The 14,700-nt window shown below is 37.5% G+C and overlaps 2 protein-coding genes across 5 annotated transcripts in view; one reads left to right on the top strand and one right to left on the bottom strand.

The window, feature by feature from the left end:
• The window catches only part of PRG4 (proteoglycan 4), a 33,533-nt gene extending 33,012 nt beyond the window's left edge, over positions 1–521 (top strand). The window contains exon 12 of the mRNA XM_050962288.1: positions 409–521. Within this exon, the coding sequence (XP_050818245.1) occupies positions 409–518 (110 nt within the window). The 3' untranslated portion in view covers positions 519–521. The remainder of the gene's footprint in view (positions 1–408) is intronic.
• Positions 522–566: 45 nt separating this feature from the next.
• The window catches only part of TPR (translocated promoter region, nuclear basket protein), a 73,654-nt gene continuing 59,520 nt past the window's right edge, over positions 567–14,700 (bottom strand). For 2 of the 4 annotated variants that reach the window (XM_050961353.1, XM_050961349.1), the window contains exons 41-51: positions 14,359–14,490; positions 13,762–13,852; positions 12,894–13,078; positions 10,548–10,616; positions 9,983–10,077; positions 9,117–9,223; positions 5,613–5,708; positions 5,245–5,401; positions 3,466–3,584; positions 1,721–1,819; positions 567–760 (exon numbers count right to left, since the gene is read on the bottom strand). In XM_050961353.1, the coding sequence (XP_050817310.1) occupies positions 705–760; positions 1,721–1,819; positions 3,466–3,584; positions 5,245–5,401; positions 5,613–5,708; positions 9,117–9,223; positions 9,983–10,077; positions 10,548–10,616; positions 12,894–13,078; positions 13,762–13,852; positions 14,359–14,490 (1,206 nt within the window). In that variant the 3' untranslated portion in view covers positions 567–704. The remainder of the gene's footprint in view (positions 761–1,720; positions 1,820–3,465; positions 3,585–5,244; positions 5,402–5,612; positions 5,709–9,116; positions 9,224–9,982; positions 10,078–10,547; positions 10,617–12,893; positions 13,079–13,761; positions 13,853–14,358; positions 14,491–14,700) is intronic. The other 2 variants (XM_050961351.1, XM_050961350.1) reach the window with 2 other exon arrangements.

The following is a 14,700-nucleotide window of genomic DNA, read 5'->3' on the forward strand; positions in this document are numbered from 1 at the left end:
TATTTGTCAAGAGACTTGACAAGCTGCCAGTATTTTTAAAACGGGAACTGCTTTTATAAAAATGGGCTACTGTGAGTTGACTAAGTGGCACAGTTTTCCAGGTGTGAGCTGGCTATAACTGTTATAGGGTAAGATTACATAACTGCCAATACTCAGATCTGGGTGGCTAAAAAGAGTAAATGTCTGAATGAAATGCTTTGTCTGGTAACTGCTATTAAAGCCTCTCTCTCAACTACAGGTGCATCAAGTGTGATACAATGTACCAGTTCTGCCAAAGTGACAATAAAAAGGGAAAGATGTTAACTCTAATGTTAACTCAGCACATAGATCAGAGACCTTTTTATGTACTAAAGACTTCCTAGATCTGGAATTTTAATTTCCACTCAAACTGCACTTCTCTCATTGCAGATCAATACTACAATGTGGATGTGGCCAGCAGAATAGCAAGATCAGTTACCTCTCAGACAGGGCAGACGGTATCCAAGGACTGGTATAAGTGTCCTAAAGATGAATTGTAAGACAGAATTTTAAAGAAAGAAGCCATTTTAATTTGAGTTTGTCTAATTTTATTAATAAAGACATTGAAATACGCGCACATCAATCTACGTACAAAATGCTGCTTTTAGCGCTGCAATCATTACACTTAAGCAACACTAGCCAATCTGACAGTCTGTATACACAGCTTCAATTACTTTACAGAACTTCTAACTAATATTGCCTCTGTTTAGGCCTCCTCTGCCTCCCATTGCATGAGTTACACCTGTTTAGGGAAAGAGAAGAGTATTAATGCAAGTATTTTTCCCCACTCCAATAATCAAACATTGTCAGTTTGCTACTTTGTTTGGTGATGAGATGAGTGTGCCGTGGAATATTCTGTTAGCAATCTCTCTCTCCATGATGGCCTAGCACAAGGAGGTACTACTGTGGACTTACATTCCATGGGTCAGAAGAGTCACAACCACAGCATGCTCAATTATGGGTGGGGAGGGTTACCCTCCTTTGTCAACAGCCAGCCTTTTGGTTAAGTGTGACAATAGATGGAATTGCAATGGAAATCCCTTCTAGTTCTGTAAGTGCATTTTTACGGTTAGAGCCACAGCATCTGAATGTTAACAGACATGTCTGCACTAGCACCAAGATATGCAGAATACTTAACATTTATGCTGATAAATACATTTAATCTGGGTAGGGTTTTTTTTCATGTGGGGGTTGTTATAGCTAAAAATCATTAGTAGCAATCAAAGTAAAATCTGGAGAATACTAACATAATAAGCTTCTGTAATTTCAATCATTTAATTTTCTTTAAAAAACAGCATAGTGATTCCAGACATCATCTCAACAAAAATCTTAAATTCGAAATAGGAAAATTGTGTTAGGAGTAATCTTAAAGATCAGAATTGTATCATATCGAGCTTATGTCCTAGCGATAAATCGCCAAAAAAAAGTAAGTTTAAAATATACTGCAATTTATACACCCTCTAAAATCAGAGCCAGGAGGAGGAAGTTTTCTGTAGTCTTTTTGCCTGTCAGCCAAATGAATGCTTTGGGTAATATATATTGAAAGCTCTGTGGGCAGGGACCCTGCATTATTCAATGTCTCATTATGTATACTTATGGTGGCATTATAGATATCCAGTTTGAAAAGGGTTAAGAAAATTAAGAGGTCATTTGAAAGAGTACATATATAGTCACAATAATTATAGCATTGACAGACACTTACCCCTCTGCCTGTTAAACTGACGACCACGGACACCAGTTCTTAACGTTGGTGGCTGAAGTCTGACACGCCGAAAAGGCTTTGGCTGATTACTGCTTGTGTCTGTAGAGACGGAAAAGTTTCAGAAAAAATATACAAGATTGTTACTGCAGTATAATTTGTAACTGTTAGCGAGTCCATCGTTTAATTAACATACAGCTGTACTTGTCTTTCATATTTTAAAAATTTGAAGGTGTAACCTATTTCATTAACATCATCTCAAAAAATAATAAAGCCTCAGATTGAACAAGTATGTTTGTTTTCCTTTGATTTTTTTTTTTTAAACTCACTAGCTGGGTTAAATTATTTGCAGCTAAGATCAAATGCATCTAATTACAATCTTGCCCTTTGACGTCTGCATTGCTTACATCATATCCCTTTTAAAAATTCTACTGGGACTAAATTTTGAATCCCATACTCACAAGAGTAGTCCCACTGAAGTACATAATCACAACTCCAGGAAGGGATTCGCAATATGACCCTAAAATTTTCTTTTGAAGTGAGTATCCTTCAAGGTATTTTAAAAAGTTCTCTCTTAAAAGATATTTTGTTTTATTTCCTTTTTTATCTCCATTAGTTACTGATGACAAAAATACGGTCCAGTACTCACAGTCTGTTGCCCTCACCAAATGGAAATGGAAATTAAATAGATGAAAAAATGTCGAACTCTCCAAAGATTCACATGTCCATTTTACTTTGAAATGGAGTGACAGACTAATGGTTAGTAGACCAATGGATTAACAAAAGAATAAAGCTTTGCATCTGTGAATACTCATATGCCCATCATGTTACTTGTAATTTTTCACTTAGTAAAGGGATATTTTAGCACAGTGGCTCCCAACCTTTCCAGACTACTGTACCCCTTTCAGGAGTCTGATTTGTCGTGCACACCCACAAGTTTCACCTCACTTAACTGCTTGCTTACAAAATCAGACAAACATAAAAGTGTGTCACTAGTACTAAAAAAAAATTCCTCAATTCCTCATTTTTACCATATAATTATAAAATAAATTAATTGGAATACATTGTACTTACATTTCAGTGTATAGTATACAGAACAGTATAAACTAGTCATTGTATGACATTTTAGTTTGTACGGACTTCGCTGGCTAGTACTTTTTATGTAGCCTGTTGTAAAATTAGGCAAATATCTAGATGAGTTGACGTGCCCACTGGAAGACCAATGTGTAGTCCCAGAGGTATGAGTATCTTTGGTTGAGAACCACTGTTTTAGCAAACCTGTGATTATTTATAAGCAACCCAGATGTCTTAGAGGTTTATCCATGTTATCAACTGATACAGAACAAAAATCAATACAAATTTAAACACTTATGGTGGAAGAAGTTCCAGAATCAGGATAAATGCCACTCATCTGCCTACAAATCGCCACCCTCTCTTATACAATGCTGCCATAATGATTAGAGTTCACTCATAATTCAACCTGTCAACACACTGCTTGAGAAGGGAAGAGAAAGTTGAGTGTATTCTTAACAATGGCCACACCACTAATCTAAGTTTCCTTTTGACCCACTACGGAGACAACAATAAGTATTGAAGTTATGCTTCAGAAGGGACATTAAATGCTCAAAATAGTTGGTCTTAGTCTGGTCTCCACTGCCAACAATGTGCACTGCACTGGAAAAAGGCTTGAGGTACAAGCATCCTACAGAAGAGTAGGAAGCCATCTGCATTAGGAAGGAAGCCAATACCTGCTGATGAGCTGGAAGGAGGATCCTGACTGGTGGAAGGGAGGTCTGACTCATCAGGTGCTTGAACAGATTCTTCTTCTTGCTGGCTATCAATTTCTAGACCAGCTTCTGACGTAATTCTGGAACATAAAAATGCAGGTGTTGAACAATTGTGATAAAACTCAAGAGAAATTGAAAATTCCCTGAGAGCACAGATCATTTTGTAATTTAACAGGAAATTGATTTTTCTTTTACTCTGGGTATTGTCATACACACACTTCACTTTTTTTCTACCTTGTTACCAGAAATTAGAGATATTAATATTTTAAAAACAAAGGCAGACAAATCCTCTTTGGCACTCATCTACCCATCCACTGCATACCACCAGAGTGACTGCCTGATCAGAAAAATGAGGAAGAAAAAAATAAAGTTTACTTGGAGCACTTGAGTAAAACCATGTGGCATGGAAGAATTTATACATCAATCTGCTTCCCATATTACAGAGGTCAGTGGGTAAAGGGGAAGTAAATATTTAATTTAAATGGAAACCAGTAAGACTACGCAGTCTGATACAGTATATGAAATTTAAAGGCTGGGGAAAAGAGATGGTTCCTAGGGTTTTGCCCAAAATGCCCTTTTCGGTGCAATACCTAAAAAGCTTGGATTAATGATTTTTCAAAAAGCCAGTACCAAGACAGTAACAAAGCTATCTTAAAGAGCACTCAGAGTCCAATGGAAGCTTCCCAATGGAAGGACAACTAGATCAGTTGATTACATGGAAATCTGAGGGCAGAATTAACAAAATAAAAATAAAATCATTTTAAACAATCTATGGGGCTGCTTGGTTGTATTTTCTCCACTTAACTCCCCATTTGTGCTGTTTTATTTCCCTTGCCTGGGTACAGGACTCTACATTTTTTAATATCAAATTCTACCCTTTATCAGAAGTCCCACAGCTCTCCAGGTTACTCTTAGTTTGTTTTTGTCCTGTATGTGTCTAATTCTGGTGGTGTTCCAAATTTTGCTCACACTTGAACTTCAAACAACACACACAAAAGAAAAAAGCATTTAGCAGCTGAGCAGAGAGATGCTTTAAAAAATAGATAAAAAAATAAAAAGCTTCTGGAAAGCCAGACAGTCCTGGAATGGGCTCCAGCTATCACTGAATAAAGCCTGACGGATACTCCACAAGTTAGTTGAAGTGCTCAGCAGACCAGTTTTGAGAGCCACTGCATCAATCCATTTATCAAGGAAATGCATGCCCAACTCACTCATGCTCTGGGTGTCCAGAAAGGGTTTATATTCTTTTAAAAGATTTACATTTTGTTTCTGTTATTTCTGCAAAGTAGTAAATTAAGTTGTTTGGAAAAAAGGAAATCTGACATTGAGCTGTGACCATTTTGAGGTGTCTAGAAATTCTAGATCCCACTACCAGCGCCAGAGGTTGAATAAGCCTCTGATTCAGAGTTTAATTTTTGTTTTCCACTGCAAGCGGATTAGCTTGTGAACATCTTCCACCATTAAGTGGAAGCCACACTAATCCTGTTTTCAAGATGAATATAGTTCAATACAGGGAGACCAAAAGAAGTTGGTATTGAAGGAGGCAAAAGATCACCAGATTCATTTGACAACTAATTTAGGAAACCACTCAGTGCTGGTGATCCCTTCCTGCCATGGACCAAATAGAACTAAGATTTAACAGACAACAGACACACTCAAACAATGCAATGCAATGAAAGCATGTAAAACTAAATCTCAAATACAGAATTAAGTCTTAATCCACAGAGCAGTGTATCTTACCCTTCAGATTCTGCTTCCACAAAAACCTCATCCCCATCATCACCCACTCCAGATTCAGTAGTAGTGGATAAACTGCCAGTGGACGTTGTAACCATTGGAACAGACTGGGAAGCATGCTCTGAAGGATCAGCTGTGGTACTTTCAGTAAAAACAGTCACTTCAAAAAACAAAATCAGGAAAAGCAGTTAAGAGAGACTGTTATTTTGTACTTCTACCCAAATTTATTAAAATATTGGGTACTACAAGAACTCTATCTGCAGTAATATTTTCACCATAGCAGTAAACAACATAAACGGTAATATTATGCATTTTGTTAGGAAGTCAAAGCATCTAATATTATCACTACACTTTGCAATACTGATTCTCACCTGGCGCTGCGACTTGCAACGGAGTTGTTGGAACACTGCGGCCACCAGATTCTTCTTCATGGGCAAGGAAGAGTGGTGTTTCGTACATTCCTAAACCTACAACAAACAACTCTTGGTATTAATGGATGTAGTGAAAGCCTGTTAGACAGCAGAAAATTATATATCATTGTCTGAAGACAAACTAGTTATAGTACAGTACTAGTCCTAGTACAACCCCGATGTAATCTATTGGTTTGTATTTAAATACTGAGACTGAGTAACTGAGATTACTCAAGAATAAACCCAGTTTGCACTTACGTAGAACCTTCAGCCCAAAGTTCTTCAGTATTAATGAAATAAACTACACTCCCACTTAAAATAAAATATCTCTATTTTAAAGACAGAGAAATAGATGCAGATGACTTAAGTGACTTGTCTAAGATTATACAGAGAATCAGTGAGAGCTAAGAACCAAACCTATATCTTCTGATGACTGACCTGAGCTTTAAACATAAGATAATGCTTCCTTTGACCAAATTGGAATTTTTTTTCAATTCTATGAGTGAAAATCCTATTAATTGTACATATGCAATTCAGTTCAGGTTACTTAAAACAAAGATAAATTATTTCCAAAATAAATGTGTCACTCAGTAATGGGAAATTTATTTTACAGAATTTAATGTTGAACAGAAGTAGTCTGGGCCTTCGAGCAATCTCAGTATTTTTACTCTATTTTTTTTAGAACAGCCCATCCTTTAAGCTTTAGTTCACTCTCACTCAAATAAACTGTCATATCCTTTTCAGATGAATATTGGAAGATCCCATGATATTTACTGTTTACTTGAAATCTGTCAGACTTTTATTACTGCAAGAGAATCTCAAACAGGATCAATTTATTTTAGAGCCAAGTCTTGCCAAAAAAGGCCAGAAAGTAATATTGTGCTAAGTACCCAGCTTCGTTAACATCAGATAATTTCCCCTAAATTTATTGAAACCTATGAAAAGAGACAGGCACTGGGTAATTATGCAATTATGAAAATGTCTCATTTGGCAAGCTTGTGAAGGCCTTACACTCAACTTGATGGCATTTACGTACGTATGTAATGCAGTAACTTTTGAACTCTGAATTCCAGGGAATGTTCTAGGCATCAATGCCACGCTGTTGATTTTGGATAAAACTGAAAAACTCAAAGAGTGAAAACTGTGGATACATGAAGTCACTGCCAACTCTTTAGCACAAACCAGAGACCTTGAACACCTCTGCAAACTAGTTGACACCACCCATTAATGCCTTCCAGCACAATACTCCTATCTCATCTGTCTATCCTCTCAGTTCAGTTTAACATGTTGACACAGTAAATGGCTGATCTTCCAGTCAGAAAAAAAAAAAAAAATAATGGTGGTGGGGTAGGGGTGAACACACAGATCCTGCCATGATGGAAATGGTGTGAGGAGGAAACTGGGAATGCTGGAATAGGGGGCACATAGAACTCTTAGTGGGAGAAGCTTTGGGGACCCTGGTCTGGTGGGAGGAGACCAGGGGCACATACAGAGCCCATGCAGTGGGGGAGGGGAAGAAAGGGAGACCGTGGAATGGAAGGGAAGGATGGTGTTTGGCACACAAAACTCCTGGCAGGTGGGAGGCAGGGGGATCCTGATATGGGTAGTGATGCACACAGATCTTCTATCATGGAATGGGAGACATGGGGGAAATGAGAATGGGTATGCACATAGAGCAGCTGGTAGAGAGGAGAAAGGAGGTGTCTGGTATGAGAGAAAGAGGAATGCAGGGCACACAGAACACCTGTCTGGGGGAGATTGAGGGAACTGCAGGGAGTCCCTGGATACGAGGAACGAGACTGTGGCACATAGGAGGCTTATAGGAAGATTGGAGGAATGCAGGGAGCCCTTGATGTGTGCAATAAGATCTGCCTACACAAGCTATAACATGCAATCTCCTAGCAATTTTTCTTTTTCCAAAGCTTATCTTAGTGATAGTGCTGTACGTCTCAACAAAAGATTACTGCCCTCAGTTCTTGATCTTCTCTCCGTTTTGCTTTTCTGACTCTTCTCAATCCACTACTTTGCTCAGTGCCACCCCTACAATGAATGGTTTAGCAAATCTCTTACAGTTGCTTCTGTGCTGCCACAAAGGCATTGAAGAGAGACTGCTTGCAGCAGAACAGCAGCAAGGACAAGAATGAGCAATTGCCTGTGCACCATCATAGTGGACAAGGGCCTGCATATCTCAAATACTTGCTCTCTTCTGTACTCTACCATAACAGCTCTGATCATAAGGAACAGAGATGCTGGATGTTGCCAGGTTCAAGCTCATAGGAATTGAAAGCATTTTCAGTGGGTTATTATATTCAGTCTAAGCTTCAGGCTCATCTTTATCTAGCTACCTTCAAGAACACAATGCCAGCCCTATTCCTTTATAGTAGCTTTGCAATAATGAAGTTAGAGCACAGCTTAACAGTATCCCTCCCGGAAGCAGAGACTAATCCAATTGGGAAATAGTTTAAAGTGAGACAGGGAGTAGAGATTTGGTCTTTGGAACAGATTAATGCCTGGTATGTTATGCATTGAAGGCCCAGATACAGCAACACACACACGAGAGTGACAGTAACAAGAACTTTCTTGTGGGACATTGAGGCTAATTTACTGAGTACAATAGATCTTGACACACCTGAACCAATGGTGAGAAGATCGACAGAGACACACATCAAGACATGCTAGAGAACTGTATGCTGTGCAATTTGAAAGCATCTGTTACATTTTATGTGTTTTAATTTTGCTTGAGTGAAATCAAATTTCAATTTGTCACATATGGTGATGCAGGCAGTCTCTGCCTGACAACACAATGGCTCAATAAGCTACCTACTTCACTGCGTTAGTGTTGGTTTTCCCAAAACTTGTACGTGCTATTCTAAATGGCTAAACATAGGCTTAGCAGAATTAATTTTATAATTTTAATGGATAATATCCATGTTAATATAAGCAACTTTTTATTTGTATCAATTTATATTTTCACAGTTGCTGGAAATTATGGAGGTGGAAGGTAAGACAATTATTTAACGACAGTAGATGTTGAGATTCAGAAAAGTTAAAGCTTTATAAACATGAAATCACAATATACAAAGTAAACATCCTTAAAACAAACTAAGTTCTCAAAGTAAGAAAAATGCTACTTATCTTTAAATTTCAGTTATCATCAATTAAAATATTTTTTCATTGGTTTGTGTATGTATGGTGAAATTGACGTTTACCTATATTTACTAATAAAAATCTAGTCTTTCCAAGCCTAAACCATCAATCATCCTTACATTAATAATAGTTACAAATGACAAAGCTAATAGTACTAGATAAGCAAAACATCATCTCTGCCTCCTTAGTCCTTCTACCCTTCCTATAAATACACAGAAGTACAGACAAGATATAGTTGGAATGGAGGTGACAATTAGTTTCTCAAGCTGTTTACATTTTTTCTAACAATCATAAAACAAAGGTATTACACAGATTTACCTCCTTGTGATGCAAGCTGGCCAAGATCGGAGTGGCTGGAACTAGTCTGTGGCATATCTTCTGGTGGCCCAAACCTGAATCTGGGAACTCCAGCAACCTGGGGGGAACTACAAAGATGCAGAGTGTGCTGTAAACACTGTTTAATAAACTAAAAAACTATAATAACATTATTTCAATTGAATAAGGAAAACAAATTATCTATGATACAAATAAGATTAGTAGCCAAACATTTCATCAGCATTATCCAAAGTAATTAGTTTCTCCATTACAGCTGCATCAAAATGATAGGGTCAAAAAAATACTCCACTAGTAAGAAAATAGTAAAATTGCTTTCAATGAATACTGTTACATTTAAATAGCTCCTTTGGCTTTACACAATTAATTTGTAAGTGGCCTGCTGAGTATGTCCTCCACTCTCTTCTATCCAAAATTGGGATAAGCAACTATTCTTCACAGCAGCTTGCTAGTGTATTTTAACTGATCTTTACAGTCAATATTGAGAAAACATGCTTTTGTCACTTCTAGCACTAATGTGAATGTGCAAAAGAGGGGCTCGAAGTAGCATGATAACCCACTGTTGCCCTAGTAATTTAACTGTATGACTTTTTAAAGAAATAGGTTACACTAGATTAGAATGTGACCAGAAACTTACTTTTCTGAATCCCGTTTTATGATGTACGGTTCGACCAACTCAATATTTGTGACTTTCTCTTAATCATCTAGTAGATGGAATGCTATTTAGTATCTTAATATACAATCACTAAATCATTATATTTTCATTTATCTTTAAGCAAAGAACCATTCAACTGTTAGGAAAAGGGAAATATACAAAAGCACTTGCTTTTATTATTATGACTTCTACGTACTGAATTGCTTCTGCAAATCCATCTGTACGATGTGGTACCACAAGAGTTGGGGTGCTTGGAACGGTCCTGTCCTCATCATCAAAAAAGTGTTGCTGCTGAAAAAAATATTAAGATCAGAAGCTAAAATATATTCATTATTCTGTCTCTGTTTGCTTCTAAATAAAACTCATCTACAAAGGTTGTTCCCTCCCAAAAAAATAGAGCTAACAGCTTTAACCACTATTTGTCTAGTCAACAGTGTGGTGGGAACCAAAGTCAAAATCAAAAAGAATTTTAAAAGATTGATTCCTAAAGAATAGTAATAAATATCGGCTGTGTCTAAACTGACCCAGATTCACAAGGGTTTTTAGCTTCATCTTATACTTAATACACCTTGCCTGGTATTCACTTTTGGAATAAGCTAAGGGATGGAAGTCCCATTAACATGAAAACCACAGCTTGACTAAACCTATCTGCAAGGTTACACAAACATCCAAGGAATTCTTTAGTGCTCTGGTAGTCTTAGACTACAAAGTTCAGAGTGCTCTCTCAAAGTTTTTTTAGGAGCCGACTGACATTTACTTACCATGCCCCCTATACCAGGAGTTAGTTGAAGCCCACGGCCCACTGACTGCCTCCGAGTCATCTGGATTCTCTTTATGGTAAAAGGAGGAATAAAGTGGTATAAATGTTTCCTGGGGATTCTAGCAACATGCAAATATCTTCAGGAATAAAAAGTTTAGTGATAAAAGGTAAATAAAGAAATTCTTTTGGCTTTCTACCAAAAGCATGACTTGAGTAACAAAACCAGCTAGCATATTTTTGTTTATTGGTGAAAGCCATATTCCAGATATATTTCATCATGCACTTAATTCCTATAGTTAAAACAATCCCAAATCAGGTGGAAGCAACTATTTTACAAAATGGGACTATATTACATCCAAAAGGGGGGAAATTAATATAGGAACTTTTTCTGAATAAAGAGGAAATAGTGAGTGTATCAATGGCATTTAAATCATTTTCACAAGACAATTTTAGTATAATCTAAACAAATGGTTCAGTGGTTTAGCATTTAGTGTAAAAAGTGCTCAGAGCAGTTTTTTGTGCACTTCATCACAGAAAGGCCTTTAGAAAATAAACAAAATATTATAAACCATATTATAATCGCTTGAAAGAGCACAATAAACCAAATGAAAAATGTATGAACAATTATAATTGTGTTTAAGTTAGAACTATTAAGGTCAGTTTAATTTTTTCCCCAAAAAACTTAACAAATTTCAAGTTCTGAGCACGGAACTGTCAAAACTTCTGGCATTCATTCTTCAACTCTCTCTTGGTGCTCACTGTACTGTGGAGGAAGCATGCTCAGCACAGCTCACCACTTAAATCTCAGACCAATTAAGCAGCACTGCAGACCAACTCTCAAGGAGACCTAGTCAAGGCAGACTGAGTAGAAGCCTACTGACAGCTGCCTTCAACATTTCTTGATGTAATAAAGTATGCAAAGTCCCATAAAGAGTCAGGCCACGGAATTTCCCCAAAATAATTCCTCCTCTCTGACAAAAATTAAATCTTGTTTTAAAAACTGCCGGTGATGGAGACTCCATCACAACTATTGGTAAATGGTTCCAATGATGAATTACTCTTATTAAAAATGTGAGCCTTATTTCCAGCCTGAATTTGTCTAGCTTCAACTTCCAACCATGATCAATGTGGTTTCTGGTCTTTGTCTTCTTTCTCCATTCTTTCCCCATTCTCCTATCTATCCCACCTCTTTTACCCCATCCTTCCTTGTGTGCTACCTTTTTTCTCTCTGCACTTTTTGTTTTTTGGTCTTTATTTTTTCCTCTATTCTTCTCTTCTATCTGTTCTTTCTTGGGGCAGAGATGATTTGAAATTTGGAAGGTGTTACATGTACCTAGCTAAGCACAGGCCTTGCGCCTCTTCCCACTCTGCAATTTGTGCTTCCACTTCAGCTCCCCATCAGGCTACACTGAGGAAAAGAACCCTGATTTTCAAGAGAGGATGAAAGTACAGGGAAAATCATTGTCTCTGTCCTCACTAGCTGCAATATTTTCCACACTTCATGCATGGGGTGAGCTCATACACTGAAAGTCACGGAGAGATCCTGTGACACTGCAGGACTCATCTGTGTAGCACTATGCTTTTAAAAACAGCCCTTTCCAACCTTCCTCACCCGCTGCCAGGTCCAACCATGAAATATAAGCATGTTAGTTGAAGTTTCTGGTAAAGTGGAATAGTTAAAGTTGACATGTAATCTGTCATTAGGATTCAGAGATAAACACCCCATAGAAATAAACGGGAACAATGCACACCTCTCAGAACAAGGGGACTGTAAATTAGCTCACAGTCAGGAGGCTTCTTTTTGCAACCACAAGGGTAAGACTTTTTGTTTCTTTAAGTGAAAGCTTAAAATTCTGTAGAATCTTAAGATGTTACGTACAGCTCAAACACAAGGCATTGGGCACAAAAAGGTTAGCTGAGAAGACAGTGGGAGTTTCCTTACGCCACACCTGCCTCCGGGCAAAGAATATTTCACGAAAGTCTGAGCCAGATCTTGCTACAGCCTGCTCAAAAACTGCTTTTAGAGTGGAAATACAGAGAAGTATTGACTAGAACAGTGCCAGTATAATCATTTCAAGATACACACTCATCACTGTTGCCTTACTGCTTTTAATGGTCATTTCACTTGTACAGCTAGTTAAGTAAAATCACTGCCACATTTCAAGAGATGAGAAATTTAAGTTAATTTGCTCAGCTGTTTCAATTAATATCTGTATGTTTCCTTTCTGTAAGACACCATATAAAAGTAGTACAGTTGGACCAAATACACAGGACTAATACCTTATTTACAAAAGCTACATAATTAAGTAGTTTCCTTAATTTTCTAAAGTGTTGAGTGATTTCCTACCTGTACTGGTGGACCCAGTTCCTGGGGTGGAGCATGAATAGTCAGTCGTGGGGGTAGAGGATGTGGTGGTCTGCGTGGTGACTGAGGTAGCCGAGAAGCCTGCCTCTCTGAGGCAGATGTTGGCTGCTGTTCTCTTGAACTTTCATGGGAGAAAGTTGACTCTGCAGCACTTGTACTTCCTTCGCCTAAAATGCACGGAAATATCACACAATAAAAACACTGTCTCCACAAATCTATGACCAGAGTAATTAAGGCAGTACTTCTTTTAATTTACTGTCCTTAGTTGCAATGACAGAAGTATAACTTAAAAAAATTGATGTACACTGTAATACTTTATAAAGAATATGAAGTCACTTCACCCACCACCCAAATGGAATCAATCCTGAAGCACGAGTAGTTTGAGACGAAACTGCAATAAAAACTTACAGAACATACAGCAAAATTGAAAATCAGATTAACATGCTAAAGCAGACATTTCTACGCTTGCAAAAAGCAGTAATTGACCAACCGTGATAACTGAACAGTGCCCGGATTTAAAAAGTCATTTGAAAGACAGCATGTCTCCAAGTTAAAGAAACGATTACCACCATGATAGGCAACTATTCACCAATGACTCAGAGGGAAGAGGATCATCTACTGAATCATCAACAGCTCTTTCTGCAAGTAATGTTTTCCATACAAATATTGAATACACCCAGAGCTAGTTAGCTTATAGAATTTTACTGCAGCACATCCCAAAGTGTGCTTCAGTAAATCTCTCTTTCACCTCAAATTCAAAAATACATGTTTTAACAGAAAGAACACAAAAGGTTTGCACACGTCCCCCCTCAAAACCAGAGACTTTAGAGATAGCACAGACTAATTGTACCACTGTTTTGAGAATCTGCTGCTCTCTGGTTGCTTTCTCCACCTCCCATGCTCTCTTCAGTTTCTGTACAAGGATCTGTACCATCAGCACCCTAAAAATACATAAAACAGTGATTCAGGGCAAAAGCCACCCAGGCCAATAATTGAAAGAACAGAAAAAGCTCATATAGGAAAGATGAAAACTTAAGAAATTTTATATATCGTAAACAGTAGTAAAGAACCACCATGTATACATTTATACAAGTTTTAAAACCTATCAAAATATCATTTGTTCAATATGTTTCAACAAATAAACATTTGTTGTTAAGAGTTACACCTGGCTAGCTTCACAGCTACCATATTCTAGTATTATAAAGCTTACGTTGTGACCTGTACTTTGTATTATCCAACCTTTCCACACATTGAAAAGTTTTTTATTCAAGAAAACACCAGTTGCAACATGAACTATATATATCACCTAATCACAAAATCCAATTTACTCGGATCAATTCAAATTACGGTTTTCCTTTCTCAACATGTGGATTACAACAGGAACAAGCTGTAACATCACAAATATCTCAAGAGATCTCATATGCCTACAAAAGGTTGCTACTCTTACCTCAGCATCATCTGCTTCATATCCATCATTGCCATCAGCACTCCCAGTTCCTTCATTACTATCATCACCTTCATCCCCCATTCCTGTATCTTCATCATCATCTTCATCCTCCTCTTCCTCATCTTCATAATCCTACAAATGTAGCATAACACAGCTTTAGGAAAAGCCCAGAAGCATAATATCTAGCTCTTATACAGTACTTTTCATCTATAGATCTCAAAGCTCTTTACAAAGGAGGTTAGTATCATTATTGCCATTTTAGAGAATGGCCAAATAATTTTGTACTGTGCTATGAACTTCTCTAAAAGTCTATTTCTAGAGACGTTCAAAATTCATTTTTAG

Source organism: Gopherus flavomarginatus, chromosome 7, assembly GCF_025201925.1.
Source record: "Gopherus flavomarginatus isolate rGopFla2 chromosome 7, rGopFla2.mat.asm, whole genome shotgun sequence".
NCBI classification, from domain to species: domain Eukaryota; kingdom Metazoa; phylum Chordata; order Testudines; family Testudinidae; genus Gopherus; species Gopherus flavomarginatus.